This window comes from Mauremys reevesii, linkage group 1 (genome assembly GCF_016161935.1).
Source record: "Mauremys reevesii isolate NIE-2019 linkage group 1, ASM1616193v1, whole genome shotgun sequence".
Taxonomy (NCBI): Eukaryota; Metazoa; Chordata; order Testudines; family Geoemydidae; genus Mauremys; species Mauremys reevesii.
The window spans coordinates 210028000-210046865 of record NC_052623.1 but is presented as its reverse complement, the minus strand read 5'-3'; the positions used below and the strand labels follow the sequence as shown (position 1 = coordinate 210046865).

General features: G+C 44.8%; 1 protein-coding gene across 1 annotated transcript; it reads left to right on the top strand.

Moving 5' to 3' along the window:
* Positions 1–3756: 3756 nt before the first annotated feature.
* Positions 3757–18485, top strand: LRRC58 (leucine rich repeat containing 58). Its single transcript, XM_039547517.1, has 4 exons — positions 3757–4256; positions 12316–12444; positions 13733–14010; positions 16048–18485. Exons 1-4 carry the CDS (start codon positions 3757–3759, stop codon positions 16254–16256), a joined length of 1116 nt encoding a protein of 371 aa, XP_039403451.1. The 3' UTR covers positions 16257–18485.
* Positions 18486–18866: the final 381 nt, after the last annotated feature.

Sequence of the window (18866 nt, the reverse complement as noted above, 5' to 3'; positions counted from 1 at the left end):
GTTTTACAACAGGTTACATAAAAAACACTAGTGAAGCCAGTACAAAGTAAAATTTCATACAGACAATGACTTGTTTACACTGCTCTATATAGTATACACTGAAAAGTAAGTACAGTAAAAGCTTTTTTATCCAGCATGTTGGTGGAATGTGGGGTACCAGTAAGTGAAAAATGCCGGTTAACTAAGAGGGAGGGAGTTTGGTGTGGGAGAGGGCACGGGGCTGGGGCATGGGAGGGGATGTGGGGCGTGGGCTCTGGGAGGGAGTTTGGGTGCGGCATGGGGAACGGGGCTAGGGGTTGGGGCATGGGGGTGGGGTGCCAGATCTGGGGGGCACTCACTTCGGGCAGCTCCCTGCAAGCAGCAACCTGTCCCACCTGCTCCTAGGCAGAGGTGCAGCTAGGCGACTCTGCACGCTGCCTCCAACCGCAGGCACCGCCCCCGCAGCTCCCACTGGCTGCGGTTCCCAGCCAATGGGAGCTGCAAAGCCAGTGTTTGGTGCAGGGGCAGTGCGCAGACCTGCCTGCCATGCCTCCACCTAGGAGCAGGCAGGACAGGTAGCTGCTTCTGGGGAGCCAAGCGGAGAGCCTGCCAGCCCCGCATCAACCAGACTATAAATGGGACTTTCTATGAAGATTAGAAATGCCAGTTTATAGAGCTTTCCGGTTGGTACAGGGCTGGATAACACAGCTTTTACTGTACAATATTTATATTCCAATTGATTTATTTTATAGTTATACGGTAAAAATGAGAAAGTGAGCACATTTTCAGTACTAGTGTACAGTGACACTTCGGTATTTTTATGTCTGATTTTATAAGCAAGTATTTTAAGTGGGGTGGAACTTGGGGGTACGCATGACAAATCAGACTCCTGAAAAGGGTACATAGTCTGGAAAGATTGAGAGTCACTCATCTAAGGGACTCTCAGCATCTTATACTTTTTTCTAGGCCCTTCAATATTGCACTAAGGCTGTGTCTATGTTTATACTTAAACCACTACAGCAGCACAGCTGCAAGGTTGCAGCTACACCGCTGGAGCACTTCTGGGTAGACACTCACTATAGCAATGGGTGGGGTTCTCCCATCCCTATAGTTACTTCACCTCCCCGAGAGGCAGTAGCAGTAGCTAGCTCGAATTCTTCTATCAACCTAAAATTGTCTATATCGGGGGTAGGTCGGCTTAACTATGTTGCACAGGGGTGTGAATTTTTCACACTACCTTTTAGTGTAGACCTCACATAAATTAAGGGGAATTAATTCCTGTGCCCATGCAGACACTGATGCAAAGACCAAGAGTTGGGGACCCCAATCTTGGGGTTACCAGAGAATGATTCAACCCCAGAGGTTGGACTTGCACCCTGGCTGCAATGACCTCTATGATCTTTGTGGCACGGGGGAACAATGGGCATATAGGAAAACCTTGGCCATGCTTCCTCCTGCCTCTGACTCACTACTTTCACCTCCTGAAGGACTGCTGGCACGTGCTAAGGAGGCTCTCTGCATTCGGTGCATTCTCCAGTGCAGGCCTTACAGTTCCTTTACACCAACTTTGTGTTTCCTTCAGTCAGTGTGTCTAAATCAAAGGTGATTTAAAAGGGGAGGAGTGTAAATTACACTTCAGTTAAGGAGCTTAAGGAAGCCTACATCAGTATAACATACATGCTGAAGGACCCAGAAGGTGTGCATTTCATCAGTTTAGGCTCAATTACTCATTTGGCCCCAATGTGCTAATGGAGTAAACTGCAGGATCAGAGTCCTAGTTTACAATCAAAAGCATAACAAAACTGGGGAGGGGGGGTAATCTGAAGTTATATTAGTAACTAGAGCTGGCTGAAAAATGAAAAAAACAAATTGCAAGAAGTTCTTTTCTTTCTCCAGAATTCAAAATGAACTTATTTTTCATGATGTTTTTTATCAAAATGGTTACCAAAATGGTTAAAACAATTTTAAAATAATTTTATTAAAATGTAAATGAAAAAAATGAAATATGTAATGCAAAATATTGATATACAAAATTCTGAACAAAAACTTGGTTTAAAAAACAACCATTGCCTATAAAAAGAAATTTAGTTCAAGAAATTCCCTCCAGTCCTGTTATTAATTAACATGGATAAGGTATTGTTATTACTTTTTTACCTCAGCGATTAGCCAATTTTCAGAGTACAAAGCCGTCCCTCCATAAGGAGGCAAAACTGATGATAGTCAGCGATGGAGGGGGGTGGTTATGCAATCCTGTTCACTTTAAAAGAATGTACAAAATTGTTTTTTCTCTGAACACAGGAGGAACCAAACAACAGGAGACAGTTTCTTTGCTCACAGTCCCAAGCTCCTTTCCAGTCAGCACTCTAACCAAAAGCTCTACCCAAAAGTTCTGTCTTTTAGCATTTTTTCTCAGAGCCATGCTATCAAGGTTTCTTTGGCTGTGTCTGAGCCTTCTTTATTCCTTCTCTGTGTTTCTGCAGCTTCATGCACACATACTCCACCACTCAATGCCCCATTTTCTCGGTCTCCAGGGAAACCACAAGCTACTCAAGGTTTGCCATGTGCCTGTGTTTTGGGTGGTGGCTCCTACTCTTACAGCTACTACTGGCTACAAAAAGGAGCTTGATTGTTTCTTACATTTTTCAAGGATGGACAGTGGCTATGCCCATCAGCATCAATGAGGCTTTTATGGGCTAAATTCCTCCCTGGAATAACTCAGTTGCTGTAAATGGTGATCTGAGATGAAGATGCCTGAAGTCAGAGTGCAGTCAGTGGTGCCAGCACAGCCCCTCTGACATCTGCAACCCCTTTCAATAAGCTCCATACGCACTGCTGTGCATGGACAGACTCAGGAGCAAACTCATGCCACCATCGGTCTAGAAGCCAGGTAAAGCCTTAGGCCGGAGACTGAGCTTATCTACAAAAAGAACAGGAGTACTTGTGGCACCTTAGAGACTAATAAATTTATTTGAGCATAAGCTTTCGTGGGCTACAGCCCATTTCATCGGATGCATAGACTGGAGTCTCTAAGGTGCCACAAGTACTCCTGTTATTTTTGTGGATACAGACTAACACGGCTGCTACTCTGAAACCTGAGCTTATCTACAGTCCCGTAAAGCTTGGTCTTCCCAACAAAAAGTGTGGGGTGGTGATACACATGCAAGTGATATAAACTGGTGGGGGGGGGCAGGCAGAGAATCACCCACAGAAAGGGTCTAAAAATGAGTGGAAAAATAAAAAGCGGTGCAAGGCTCACCAGCTTCGCAGGGGCCCCCTACTAGCAGCTACACACAGCCCGGCCCGGTGGCAGCCCCAGGGAACCCCGCACCACGCATAATACATAGGCTAGGCTTATGTCACACAGGCCATGGGCTTCAAACCCCGAACTTGCAGAGACCTCTGTGCCAGTCTCTGCTTCATCCCAGGGGCTGTGGGACTCTGGAGCTGGCAGCCAGCGGGGCACTGCAGGGTTCCAGGGACAGACGCCTGAGGGGGGGACCCGTTCCCTGTGGGAGCTCTGGTCCCCCGGCAGCTCCCAGCGAGGCTCCCGCCCGCGCGAACCCCGCAGCTGCAGCCGGGGCGAGCATGTCAGCGGCGCGGTGACGCAGGAGGCAGCGCGCGGGAACCCGCCTAGCGCACGAGGAGCCCGCAGCGCGCGGGCAGGTCGCGGCCCGGGGTGGGGGCAGAGCCGCCCCGCGCGCTGCATGGCGCACCACGTGCCGCCAGCCCAGCGACGCGAGGGGGCGGGGCGATAGAGCGCGGCTCGGGCCTAGCGGGATGGAGCCGCAGGAGGCCGCCGGGGCTGCGGGGGGCGGCGGCGGCGCGGGGCTGCTGGAGCTGGAGCTGCCGCGGCGCGGGGCGGGCGAGGCGGGCGCGGTGGCGGCCGAGCTGGAGGCGCGGCGCAGCGGCGAGACGCGGCGGCTGGTGCTGTCGCGGCGCCTGTCGGGCCCGCTGCCCGCGGGGCTGGCGCGCTGGTTCCCGGCGCTGGAGGTGCTGGACGTGAGCGGCACCGGGCTGGCGGCGCTGGGGGCCGAGCTGCTGGAGCTGCCGCGGCTCCGCACCCTGCTGGCCAAGAACAACCGGCTGGGCGGGCCCGGCGCGCTGCCCAAGGGGCTGGGGCAGGCCCCGCTCGCCCGCTCCCTGCGCGTCCTCAACCTCAGCGGCAACCGCTTCGCCGAGCTGCCCGCCGCGCTGCTGGGCCTGCGGGGGCTGCAGAGCCTCAGCCTGGGCGGCAACCGGCTGCACAGCATCCCGCCCGAGATCCAGGCCCTCAGCAGGTGAGAGCCGGGCCACGGGGGCTGGGGCCGCTGAGCGCCCCGGGCCGCTCTGGCGGTGCCAGGCAGGACTCCTGGCCCCGTTTCGGCTGGGGCGTCTCAAGCGCGGGGAGGAGAACACAGGTGCGCTGGTCCCTGCGCCGCCCCGCACGCTGCCACGGCGAGCTGCTGCTGCTGGTGCCGCCCCTGAGGAGGTGGCGAGGCTAGGGCAGAAGGTGTCTCTACAAAGCGCGAGCTGCCCTGCCTTAGCGCCTTTGTCAAACTCCCCTTTAACACCTCAGCCTAGCCCAGGTGTCCCATAGGGCCTGTCAACTGTTGGGAATAGGCCACATCCACCTTGATTGAATTGGACTTGTTAGCACTCACCCCCCCCCTCCCCCCAACTCCCATCTTTTCATGTGCTGTGTATATATACCTGCCTACTGGATTTTCACGCCATGTGTCAGATGACGTGGGCTGTAGCCCACAAAAGCTTATGCCTAGATAAATGTGTTAGTCTCTAAGGTGCCACAAGGACTCCTCATTGTTTTTGCTGATACAGACTAACATGGCTACCTCTCTGAAACCTGTCATGAAGGCAAGGCTGTTTGTGGTTTTCATGAGTTAGCATGGTCAGGATAAACCCCTAGGTGCCCGCAGCATCTCTACCTTATGTGATAGTGACAAACAGCCTTAATGCTTTCACTTGGATTTTACCTCCTGTTAGGTAATTTAAGAACACACCTATTTTTTTTTCTAGTGAAGTTGTGTCCTGAGTGTATGTCTAGGCTATGGGAAAAGATGTGGTTTTAAATGATTGGCTCATTTGAGCTAGCCCACCCCATTTGAAACACTGGTAACATAATCTAATTGCATCAGACAATTTAACACTCATACACCCCTGTTATCTGGTAAATGCTGAATCTAGGAAACAGCTTGAGGTAGCTGTTTAAAAATGCACTTCTTTCTCTACTATGGCATATTCTAACTAGATAGACAAAATCAAGTGTTTTTTAGTGCTGTATCAGGTTATATGCTACAGTTGTCCAGTCATGGATGTTAAACGTTACAGGTTTCCACTTAATATTTCAGGTTATTTTTCCAGTTTTAATCAAACCTCTGATGATTTAGCCTAGTGCTGTTTCTTGGACTGAGAAAGTAGTGAGTAATGATTAAGTTTTTTATTTGGGAAAGAGAGCTTATCCCATTAAAAATAGTTGGTGTGGGAATATCTATCTGACATGCAATGTCTCCCTCACTAACGTACCACATTTTCACTTTGATATAGAACTTTAAGTAGCTTATTTTTTTTTCTTCTCCTTTCCTCCCATCTTGTCTGACTTTAGGTTATAATAATAGTTTCATATGTGCAGCCAAAGAACATAAGGACAGCCATACTGGGTCAGGTCAGTGGTCCCTCTAGCCCAGTATCCTGTCTTCCGACAGTGGCCAATGCCAGGTGCTTCAGAGGAAATGAACAGAACAGGCAATCCTCAAGTGATCCATCCGCGTCAGGGAACTGATGTTTATTTTTTGCAATTTCCACTAACCTCCAAAGAAGAGAAGCAGACGTTAAGCATAGCTTGGTATAAGGGAAAGAATTTCTGAGCTCTGCTCTTGGCTAAGCTACTCAGAGGGATCTAGATCTTCTGTCAGAAGCTTGAGCTGTTTACCTTATGCTGGATAGGCTGCTGATGTCCCTGGGCAAGGTTCAGGAAGATGTGATGTAAGTATAGTGAATCATGTGGAAACTTGTGTCCTCTTACTGGAGTCTTCAATGTGCTTCAGAGTTTGAACCTATGTACACTTAAGCAATGACCTCTTATGCAAAAACAAGAACCCAGATGTCTGAGAAGAGTATATGTGTGGGAAAGTGGGGAGAGAAGTGTCAAATCACCTGTAGGTCTTGTCTGTCTAAATTGGTACAGAAACTGATTAAGTTAAATCAGTGCAACTCCCTTGTGTGGTATTTTGGTTTTAAGAGTGCCTTATACTGATTTCGTATAAATTCTTTAAGGCACTCTTAAACCAAACAACCACACAAGGGAGTTGCACTGATTTAATTAAATTGATTTCTGTACTAACTTAGGGCTTGTCTACACTGGCACTTTACAGCGCTGCAAATTTCTCACTCAGGGATGTGAACAGCACCCCCCCCCGCCCCCCGAGTGCTGCAAGTTTTAGCACTGTAAAGTGCCATTGTAGACAGTGCAGCACCGCTGGGAGCCATTCCCCTCGTGGAGGTGGGTTTTTTGTAGCGTTGGGAGTGCCGTGACTACACAGCCATGTTAAACTGCTGCCACGGCAGCACTTTAACGTTGCTAGTGAAGACGTACCCTTAGGTTAAATTCGTACAACTTTCTTACCTTGACAAGGCCTAAATTCTCCCCCATGTCTCTAGTCCTCTGTATACTCACCCCTAATTCTCATTTGGTGAACTGCTGTATAATTTGGCCATTGAGGTGACTAGGTGCATGTTCCTAACCTATTCACCTCCTGTGCTAGTTTCAGACTACAATCTCAGTTGTGCCTACACTGTGCAATAGAGCTTGGGTTGCTGCAGGTTTCAGTTTAACAGTCAAGAGTAGCTTTTGCTTTGTTAGTGGTGATACAGTGGGGCGCAGCACAGAAGCTCACTAGAAGCCTAGAATATCAGGCTCCAGTTCGAAATGCTAGTGCTGGTCCATGTACCAATAAGTGAAAATACTGTTCTCTAGCTGGGGAGTTTCACTATTAACAGATACCTGAGTGGTTTTTTTGCCTTAGAAAAACAGCCTATTGGTCACAATATAGCAAAAGGTCACTTTTTCTAGTGTAGACCAAGCCTAATAAATATACTCACAGCTTCCCAAGCTATCTGTAAAGTTAAAAGTAACCAGGCATGTGCCCTCTCTTGCTACTTCAATGTGTAAAGAGAACCTGGATGGTAGTATGCACCCCTCAAAAGCATTTCTGACTGTTTACATTAGAAATAAAGTATGTTCTCAGAGAGTCTTTGAAGAACCAATAAGAGCATAACACAGATACAAAGAAAGTAAACGTCTAGTGCAGGGGTAGGCAACCTATGGCTTGTGTGCCGAAGGTGGCACGCGAGCTGATTTTCAGTGGCACTCACACTGCCTGGGTCCTGGCCACCGGTCCGGGGGGCTCTGCATTTTAATTTAATTTTAAAGGAAGTTTCTTAAACATTTTAAAAACCTTATTTACTTTACATACAGCAATAGTTTAGTTATATATTATAGACTTATAGAAAGAGACCTTCTAAAAATATTAAAATGTATAACTGGCACGCAAAACCTTAAATTAGAGTGAATAAATGAAGACTCGGCACAGCACTTCTGAAAGGTTGCCGACCCCTGGTCTAGTGCATGCCAGCAAGGTCCATACTGGCCAGTTAGTGTGCGACACACAGGTATGGATTAGTACAGGGATCAGCAACCTTTGACCCGCGGCCCGCCAGGGTAAGCACCCTGGTGGACCGGGCCAGTTTGTTTACGTGCCGCATCTGCAGGTTCGGCTGATCATGGCTCCCTCTGGCTACGGTTCACCACTCCAGGCCAATGGAGGCTGTGTGAAGCGACATGGGCCGGTGCTGACCGCTGCCCCCATTGGCCTGGAGAGGCCGAACCTTCGGATGCGGCAGGTAAACAGACTGGCCCAGCCCGCCAGAGTGCTTACCCTGGCGGGCCGCGGGCCAAAGGTTGCCGATCCCTGGATTAGTATTTACTCCACACTTTTATGTACACTAATGTACTGTGTGGGCAGCCTGCGCAAAGAGGTAAGTTTTAAGTTTCCTCACCTTGACTTGTTCAGTTGAGTTATGAAAACATTCCCAATCCACTTTGGGAGGGATAGCTCAGTGGTTTGAGCATTGGCCTGCTAAACACAGGATTGTGAGTCCAGCCCTTGAGGGAGCCACTTAGGGATCTGGGGCAAAATCAGTGCTTGGTCCTGCTAGTGAAGGCAGGGGGCTGGACTCGATGACCTTTCAAGGTCCCTTCCAGTTCTATGAGATAGGTATATCTCACTTTAAGTCCTCTGTCAAAAACAACAAAAGCAAGACTTGACATCAGTAGTGCTGAGAGAGAGAAATAAGCAGACAAACTAACCTTACAGACCTTCTGCTTCTTTGGGTTTATGCTCTCTTTTCACTATTCTTTTCCTCACAGGTCACTTTAAACTGTGTCAGCTGTTTGATATGTATTGCCCAATTTTGCTGTTTAACTTCTTTCCACAAACTATTATATGGGAGTAAAATAAAAGAATCATGCACTCTTGCTGCTAGTAATTCATGGTTCTTTATATTGCTCATTTGATGTGCCCTGGAGGAGCCATTATTTGCAAACTGGCATGTGTAATGTAACTTAACATTGCCTCTCTTCTAGTGGAGGCAGAGATAATATTTGGGGGCTTGCATACATGTGAAAATTCATCTGGAATAAGGTAGGATAAGAATTTAGAGTGCATTAAATATTTCTGAAAAATTACATTTGTGGATGCTCTTATTCCACAATAAGAGTGTCTTATTCCAAATTAGCTTAAACCACTTCAAATAAGGCAATTTATTCTGGAATAAGAGCACCTACATATGCAGTTACTCCAAAATAGCTATTCCAGACTGACTGCCCTTGTATAGTAACCCTTAGTGTGAGGCAGTGCTACTGTGGTTCTGATATATACACCTGCAGTCGGAGTAAGCGTCTTCACAGATGGGTTTCAAAAGAATGGGCCTCAATCTTTGTAATGCTACTCAGACTTGCCTCAAAGTCATTACATAAAAGGATCTCAGTGGAAATTGTTAATAGCTTAAGTAAACATAGCAGTTGGCATCTTGATTTTTGCTGTTTGGAACTTGAGTATTCTATTCTTGCAGTTGTACCACTCGTTGGGTAGTTGAATTCCTCTTCAGGGGAAAAAAAACAGGAGTACTTGTGGCACCTTTAAGGTGCCACAAGTACTCCTGTTTTTTTTGCGGATACAGACTAACATGGCTGCTACTCTGAAACTCTTCAGGGGAGTTACTCCAGATCTACATCAGTGCAAATGAAAGGGGAATCATCATGTTTCAAATCAATTGGATATCAAGAACACTTAAACTAAACTGGTTCTCATCCACTTTCTTAACTTCACTATTTTCATGCAGCAGTTATTGTTGTCTTTCATACTTCTGATTAACACGCAACCGAGCGCTGAGACTGCGTGAAAGGCTCAAATTAATGTAGCTGGGTCGTACAGAGCAGGCTGCTGAGTAGAGCAATCACCAAAATTATTAATCAATTCACATCAGGGTGGTTTCAGCTGAAAAAAACTGTTGGTTTTTTTTTAAAGGCTGAAATATTTTGTTTTGACATTGTGTTTAGAAATGAAATATCACTTTGTTTGACCCAAAGAGGGTTTTTGTTTTGCTTCTCATTTTAGCAAGGAAAAAAACAAAATAATTCAGTGTTTGGTTTGAAATGAAACAAAAAATTTGTCTGGATTTTTCAGTTTTTCAGTTACTCATTTAGCTCTGCTATAGAGCAGGGTTTCTCAAACTGGGGTCGCCGCTTGTGTAGTGAAAGCCCCTGGCAGGCTGGGCTGGTGTGTTTACCTGCCCCGTCCACAGGTCCGGCCGATTACGGCTCCCACTGGCCGCGGAACGCTGCTCCGGGCCAATGGGAGTTGCTAGAAGCAGCGGCCAGTAAGTCCTTCTGCCTGCGACACTTCCAGCAGCTCCCATTGGCCCGGAGCAGCAATCCGCGCGGCCAGTGGGAGCGCGATTGGCCGGACCTGTGGCCGGGGCAGGTAAACACACCGGCCCAGCCCACCAGGGGCTTTCACTACACAAGCGGCGACCCCTGTTTGAGAAAACCTGCTATAGAGTCTTCTGTGATGTTTGAGAGCTGTGTGCATACCCTTTGATGCAATGAGCGCCAAAGTATGTGCGCTCTAACATATTTAATACCAAATGTACACTAAAAAATAAGCCAGGTGCTAAGTGTGTGGGTAGACTTGCAACTGGAGCTATGGTAAAGATACGATGTTAGAGGCAACCCACTAGAATTCCTTTCTTCAAACATTTTACCAATAGTTTCAGGAGACTGATCTTAAATTTGTTGCATCTCAGCAGCAGCTGTGTTGTTCTCTGTAGAAATGGCAAATCATAGAAAGTGGTGGGCATAAGTGTATTATCAGATTAAACTCTTACTTCCTCGCTCCACTTGCAGACCAGATGGGGAAACTTCCTGTTAAAATTTGTTTTAGGGAAATTTTGATCTCATATCTGAATCTAAAGTTCTGGGCAGATCTCTCCACTGCCACCTGTTAAGTTTTATGCTAGCCAGCATCTTTGGGCAGTGAGGACAGGCATCATTAGTTGTAAAAAAAAGGATAGATCCAAATGTTGGAGCGCTTCTACGCTGGGAAACTAAACGTTAGAGCATGGCCCTGAGGTATGGTAACTAACAGGATGTTAAACATGAGTTAGTACTCAGCCGAGAAAGGAACTGTTGTGTTTATCATAAATCAGTCTGTCTCCACTGAATGTTTTATGTGGCATCAGTTACCATGATTTCTCCAGGTCATATTCTAACACATATGGACAAACCCTTGGAATATTAGTTCATTGAGGTGGGGAAGCATTGTGGCCTAGTGGATAGAACATTGGCTGGGGACTTGAGAGCTCTAAATTCTGTTTCTGGCTCAGCCACTGGCCTCTAGGACGACCTTGGGCAAATCACATCACCTATCTGTGCTTTAGTTATTAAAAAGGGGATAATGAGACAAACTTCCTTTTTAAAGCACTTTCGATCTAACCATGAAAGTGCTATGTCAGAAGTGGTCCTCATTTCTCTGAGTAAATACATCATTATTGAGCTTAGCTGAGCATCCCTCTGTTCCCTTTCTAAATGCAAAAGCCCTGATGTGATAAAATAAACCATATACTCTGACACCCAAGAAGAGTCTTAACACAGCTATATGCGAATATCGCACCATACACATAAATATAGTTACACTTATCTAAGCTCAGGTCAGGTTCAGTGACCACAGCATATCACCTTGAGCTATCCAGTTACTGCGACAACAGACTGGAAACCCTCTGGCTTCAACAGAGCCATTCTCTTGCTGCACATGTTCATTTCACTCCATTAGGTTCATCCATTCAGCTTGTGCTGACCTGGTGTTACAAACTTTACTCTTAATAAACCCTTAAGACCTCTAGTTCTCGTAACAAGAACTAGAGGTCACCTAATGAAATTACTTGGCAGCAGGTTTAAAACAAAAGGAAATAGTTCTTCACACAAGGCACAGTTAACCTGTGGAACTATTTGCCAGAGGATGTTGTGAAGGCCAAGACCTATAACAGGGTTAAAAAAAGAACTAGATAAATTCATGGAGATGAAGGATAGGGCCATCAATGGGCTATTAGCCAGAATGGGTTGGAATGGTATCCCTAGCCTTTGTTTGCCAAAAAGCTGGGAATGGACGACGGGATGGATCACTTGATGATTACCTGTTCTGTTCATTACCTCTGGAACACCTGGCATTGGCCACTGTCGGAAGACAGGATACTGGGCTAGATGGACCTTTGGTCTGACCCAGTATGGCCGTTCTTATGTTCCTAATAACTTTTTCAGTAGTATATCCCTAAAAGGGTGGGGAATCCCAGGCTGTAGCTGAGATCAGTGTAGGGAGGGTTAGAGCAGTAATTTGAGCACAAGGTGTACATGGAAAAAAATTAGATCCATGTGATTTTGTAAATAGCTGATTATTTTTGAGATGTAGCTCAGGAACCTCTCAGTCAAATGACCCCAAATTTGGATGCTAATCCTATTCCACACAGCAGATTTCAATACCATCTAAGCTGCAATGTGGATTTTGGTGCACTTAGAGAGTCAACATTAACTATAGAAGAGCTGCTCCACTATCATCTTATTATGGTCATTGATAGTATGTCAACTTTCTCTTCATATGGTATGTCTCAACGAAAATTGTTTTATCTGCAGTGCAAGCTGTAAATCTCTCGTAAACTAAATGAGACCAAGCGCTAAGTGAAACTGCAGAAATAAGATTAACCAAGTAATGAAGTCGTCTTCTCTTTCAGTTTAGAGTTTTTGTACCTTGGAGGGAATTTCATTACTTCAATCCCACCTGAGTTAGCAAACCTGCCTTCTCTAAGTTACCTAGTGCTGTCTGACAACAAGATCCAGAGTATTCCTCCTCAGCTGGCACAGTGAGTATATCCAATTAATTTGCTGTCTTCAGCCACCAGCCAGTGCTCAAACCGCTTTATTCTGCAAGTGTGGATATGAGTATCTGAGAAGATCTGGATGCTCTTTAGTTCTTAATCACAGGTTAGGTCTGCAGGGGGAGATTCTCAGCACCAGGCAATGCAAGGAGGACTTGTAAATTCAAAATATTGTGAAAGTGAATGTCCATTTTAGGATTTGTTATAGGAGCCATCACCATAACATCTAAGCACAGACACAGGAAATGTGAAAGTTGAAATGCCAATAGCAAAAATAAATGCCACGCTGTATGTTTTTCATCATATTGTGCTCAGCCTCCTTTGCCTTCTACCCAAAATCTTTTCCTGGTCTTATTTGCATGATACTCTTGTATAGCATCTCATTCAAGGATATCAGAATGTTTAAAACGTTCACTAAGGCTCACAACACACCTCTGAATGTAAGATTTGTTTTATCTCCTACGAAATAGAAAAAAAATCTACACAGTAGTTCAAGACAGAAAATAAAGAATACCCTTTGCAATTGACACTCCAAGCTAAGGTGATAAAAGCATGGGGGTTTCCAAGTTGGAATTTGATCAGGATAGCAAGGTTTAGCATTACTACTCTTGACATGGGATCTCTGACGTCAGGTGTTCATAACCTTAGTTTTGTTTCATTTGAAAGATGACTCTTCTGGCAGTAAGATGTCCTTATGCAGTATGAGGAATATTGGTTTGGTGCTGACAGAGGGGAGAGCTCTACATACAAAAATTCAGCGTGTTGTGTCTCCCAGTCACTCTCACCTGGTCTGACCTTGCTTAGCTTGAGCTCTGACAGGATCTGAGCATGTGGTAATGCAGGTGCAGGCAATGAAAGCATGGGGTTTGCCAGAGTTGGCTAACTCCTAGTATGCTCATCTTTAATACATGAGTGAGAACCGGTGACCTATTCAGAGCATTGTGTGGAGCCTTTTGAATACATACCCTTGGTGCAAGGAAACATCCCTCTAAAAAGCAGTCTTTTTGTGTAGCACTATTTAGTTCCATACTAGTTTTTTAGGGTGGGTTGACAGACACATTTAAGACCCTGCTTATTTCTTTAACATGCATTGAGGAGCTGAGCCAAGCCAAGTTCTGCATAGGCTAGTCTGTGTGCTAGACCTGCAGCTCTGCTAGCATGGCTGTGTACTTAAAGGAAAAAGCCAACGGAAACAAGCTAGTGAGAAAGGTAGTAAATGGGTGGTGCTTTGTAATGCTTGTTCCTCTTGACTGTCTTCCTCTTGATTTTTCAGGTTGCATTCCCTACGTTCCCTTAGCCTTCACAACAACCTGCTGACATACCTCCCCCGGGAGATCCTCAACCTGGTTCACCTGGAAGAGCTGAGTTTGCGAGGGAACCCACTGGTTGTTCGCTTTGTCCGTGATCTGACTTATAATCCCCCAAGTCTCTTGGAACTAGCTGGACGCACCATGAAAACCCGCAACATTCCCTATGCTCCCAGTGATCTCCCAGGGAATCTTGTCAGATATTTGAGCCTAGCCAGCAACTGCCCCAATCCTAAGTGTGGAGGTAAGTTAGCTGCTCTCTGCTCCCTGTTCTCACCTGATGGCTCTTCTGTTTCTTTCTAACCTAGCTCTTCTTTTAGTAGCTTAATTGCATGTGTTGTCATACCAGTCAGTTCCTGCTGTGAGCATTTCAGTAGCCCCAGGTATTGTCTTATCCTCTTCCTCAAGGGACTGTGTCACTGCATCTTTACTTGGGCTGTCTCTACCCTAAGCAAGAAAGTCCCTGCAGGGTCATTGATTGCTTAAAATCTTAGCACTGGTTTGCAAACTCTGCACAGGAGCACTGTTTTTGATAGAACTGTTTTAGTTGGTACGCAAAATGCACTTTTAGAACTATGCGGCTGTACCAGCATGTTCTGGGATTCCTGAAGTGTTGAGCTCAACTGTCACATGTAACCTGTATGCAAGGGGTTTTACAGGCATTGTACAAGACTGGGGATTTCCAAGTAATACTTTGCAAGGGATTTATTCTAATTCAAATGGTCTATTTCTTAGTCTGTTCCTTAACTACAACTTCTTTGGTCATGGTTCTGTCTGCTGCTTACCACTTAATATGATAGCTTCAAAACAGGGAGTGGGTGGAGGATGGAGAGGCCAGAGATTGGGTTGCATTGAGTGGGAGAGGAATTTGTTTCCTTGCATTTCACACATCTTGGACGATGAAAATAGATCGATTGGTTTCACTTTATCATGAACTAGCAGTGTGCTGCTACAAATGCTGCAGAGGCATAGTTAACTCAGAGGCAGCTACAATTTAAAAAAAAAAAAAAAAAAACCACAAACACACCTCTAGAAACATTTCTGAAAATGCCTGTGTCTGAATAAGAACAATCTCCCTGCAGTAGGAGGAGAACATAACTGTGTGTTATGGCATTGTTCTGTTCTGTTCTCATGGAAAATAGCATCCAAGTTCAGCATGGTAACTTCACTCAAGCAGAAGAGAAATGGGGTTATGAGGGAGAGAGCTTTTATTTATATACACACACTATTGATAACTGTTAGAAGGGGCCTGGTAGACTGGAAAATACAGCGGGTAAATGGATTTAACATTTAAAGACATGTTTGACAGTCCCCAGCATGACATTCCCTCTTAATTCTTAGAGAATTTTCCTTTTCTGTGGAATGAATTGGCCATTGTTTCTCTCTTCAAATAGTACTTTGCCCTTCTGTAACTCTTTCACCTGGGTGTATCAAGTACTTTAAAAACATGAATTCTCTCAGACCCTTGGGAGGTAACTACTAAGTATTATCTCCATTTTACAGGTGGGAAAACTAAGAATTTAAGTCCCTTGAGTTGTAAGGCCACACAATGAATCAGTGGAGGTGTCCTGACTTTTGGTGCCCCACTTCCAGCGCCCCACTTCCAGCCACTTCAGCAACTACTTAGCAAACACTATCCTAGGGTGAGAAAATCGTTGGCAAAGTTAGGCAGTGGGGCCACTGTATAAAATGCATGGGATGCAGATACCTGGCAAACTGCTACTTTCTCTGAAAAAATCCAATAAATGTGTTACTAGAACAGGGGTAGGCAACCTATGGCATGCGAGCTGATTTTCAGGGGCACTCACACTGCCCAGGTCCTGGCCACCAGTCCAGGGGGCTCTGCATTTTAATTTAATTTTAAATTAAGCTTCTTAAACATTTTAAAAATGTTATTTATTTTAATTAAACTATTGTATGTATATATTAGACTTATAGAAAAAACCTTCTAAAATGTTAAAATGTATTACTGACATGCGAAACCTTAAATTAGAGTGAATAAATGAAGACTCGGCACACCACTTCTGAAAGGTTGCCGACCCCTGTACTAGAAGCTGCACATAAACTGATCTTTTCAGTTTCCACTTCAGCACACAGATACGCTCCTCCCCATCAAAAAATCCTTATTTCCCTAACTTTTGCTGTTTGAATTCATCCCTAAGATGAGGCAGGTGCATTAGAAATCATGGCTGGCTTGCTCATTGCTGTGAAACCTGCATGCTCCACAGCAAACCGCTGAGTCATTGTTCTAAAAACTGCCTTGCTTTCCTTCCCCTTGTAGGTGTCTACTTCGACAGCTGTGTCCGACAAATCAAGTTTGTTGACTTCTGTGGGAAGTACCGCCTGCCGCTGATGCACTATCTGTGCTCCCCAGAATGCTCCTCCCCCTGCAGCTCTGCCTCTCAGAGCTCCACTTCCCAAAGCGAGTCTGATTCAGAGGATGAAGCCATTGTTGCTGCACACAGGATGCAGAAAGTTCTTCTTGGATAAAAGGAAGTGATGGACTAGAAAAGAAACCTGTCACTAAAGCAGTAGTGGAAATGCAGAGCCGGAGGCTCTTTCCTGAGGGGCTCATTAGAAACAGTCCTGTAAGCGGCAGCACATCTGAGCAAATCTGGAATTGCTTGGTATGATGCTGCTAAGAAGAACTAACTCAATGCCTTGCCTACATGGGGATGTGGTGGGGCTAGAGTTATCACTAAACTACCATGAAGATCTGTGTAAAGGGAATCGGGGAGAGCAGACCTGCCATGTCTGGGGAAACCTGTCTAAAGGGGTTTTTGATAGCATGACACTTCACTACTGTGATTGGCTTTAGCACCATATGAAGCAAAGAAGACTGTTCTTGTTCTGGGGTATTACACTGCGGTAAATCAGCGAGACTGTAACTGTGCTATTCTGGGTGTATTGACTCCAATGCTGTATTTATCAGCAAATCTTTCTCGTATCATCTTCAACACTCTGCTCTCTCCCTTGATTTCCACTTACATATTTACATACTCCCCCCCCAAAAATTAAAATTATTTTTGTCAGGGAGGGATTTTTCGAAGATCTGAGTACTGTCTTCCTTTGTTCCAGATTTAAGGTCTTCATCTACTGTAGATGTTAGTTTATTACAACCCTAGTATTGAGCCGGTTTGGTATTTATCTCCCTTTTTATACTAGGCTGCTGTTAGTGTCTCCTTCTGACTCATCCTTATCTCCTCTTTGCAACTGGTGCATCGGTGTCCTCCTGTTGATTGGGAATACATGCTAAGCATCTCACTGAGCCTTGCCACCAGTATAGATCTACAGCCATATCCCCCTGTCTAAAGGACCAAGTGCATTGCCCTCCACTGTTCTTTAAACTCATCTGGCCCCAGTGGCGCAAATGTGCGCCTAAACTTGTGTGAATTCCATAGTGCCTCTCACTCAATCTTTCTGTTGTGTCCTCTAATTGAGGATAGCTTCTTTTCACTTTTTACAATATAACTTTGCATATTGGAGGCCACGCACGAAGGCTGTCATTGCCTACATTAGGCGTTAAGCAAAATCTGTGTGAGAATCTTATTCCATGGTTTCAGCAACTTGTGCCTTGAAAAAGCTTACTACTTTCCTTCAGCTGAAATACAGATTAAGGAACATTGCAGAGCACTATTCTTCCTCCTCTTCCCACCCCCGCATCCCAGAATGAAAAGAGAAGCTGGTGGGTGGAAGTGGAAGGCAAGCTACTTTGAGCATGTTGTGTGGGAGACAAGTTGGTGTTGAAGGCTGTTGTATGTTTTAGTTTTGCATTCACTCTTGTTCATGCAATCCTTTGTATTGTTCAGATAATGTAGTCACTTACCTTAAACTGTATTTAAAGGAAAGCTGCAGAGATTAGATATAATTCTGTAGCTAAATGTTTAATACATATATCTTTTAAAGCGTTAATGAAATTGACAGGTATTTCCATCTCTTTGCCAAGGAGAGCTGATGGTGAGTTTCTGAGTGCAGGTAGTTAATGTGAACAGTGGGATCACGTTTTATTAAAAAAAAGAAAAAAAATATCTACTTGATGCGAAGCAGTTTATACAGTTGCCAATTCTTTTATGTATCTCTCTGTTCAGATAGAGGCTAGACTTTCAGAAGTCAATAAGGAATATCTGAATGAGTTCTGCAGTGGCCAAATGCAATTTCTCATGGACTTCTGTCCTGCTCACTGTCTGCTTTTAAAATCTTTGATTGAATTGTATGGGGAGGAATTGACCTCTTTTTGTTCCTTACTCCTGTTGGCAGTAATGAATGGAAGGGATTTAATCCACTGAGTAATGAAACTTAATCCCCACAATGCATCTTTGTTACCCAGTTCAAATAACTGTTTTTAATGCATTTTATTCACACCAGGGAGATTTTTTTTTCCTTCTGCTTGAATAGTTCCAAGATACTTCAAATAGACTTCTTCAGGGTGCACTCTAATACAGGAATAACTCCATCTTGGAAACCTCTGATTGTTTTGTATTTCTGAAGAGAGCATTGGTGATTTTGTACTGAACACTAAAGGATTAAGGGGCTTTAATTCAGCCCTCTTGTGGAATTTTATCATGAGCAGTGTGTTACTTTACAAAGTCTTAAAGGTGCCTTATGGTTTATAAAAGTATATTTTGCTAGAAATGTATGAATATAGAATATTTCTAACAGTATTTCATTATGACCTGTAAACTGAGTGTAATACTAAACGAAAAATGTTCTTTCTGAAAACTGTCTGTCCATTATTTGGTAATATCTCAACTCTAGTGTAGTGAGAAATGGAGGGTTCCATCACCAGAGTCATAGAAATTAGAGATTTTCTCTTTCCCCATTCTATATAGGATTAGAAAGTAGAACAGTCTCCTGCGGGAAGTAGTAACATTCTTGCCCCTTGGGTCAAGTAAAATTATACTGTAGGCAGGATTGTGTGTATTTTATGAAAATCATTGTAGAATTTTGCTGCAGAATCTAGATTTAAAAAAATCTTGACTTAATGGTTCTACAGATAAATGTAGAAACACAACCTGATTGTAAACGGAGCGGGTAGTGTTCCTGAGTCTGCCAGCAGCCTGAAACAGTAGTTCTAAGAGGTGTTAACTGCCCCATTTATCT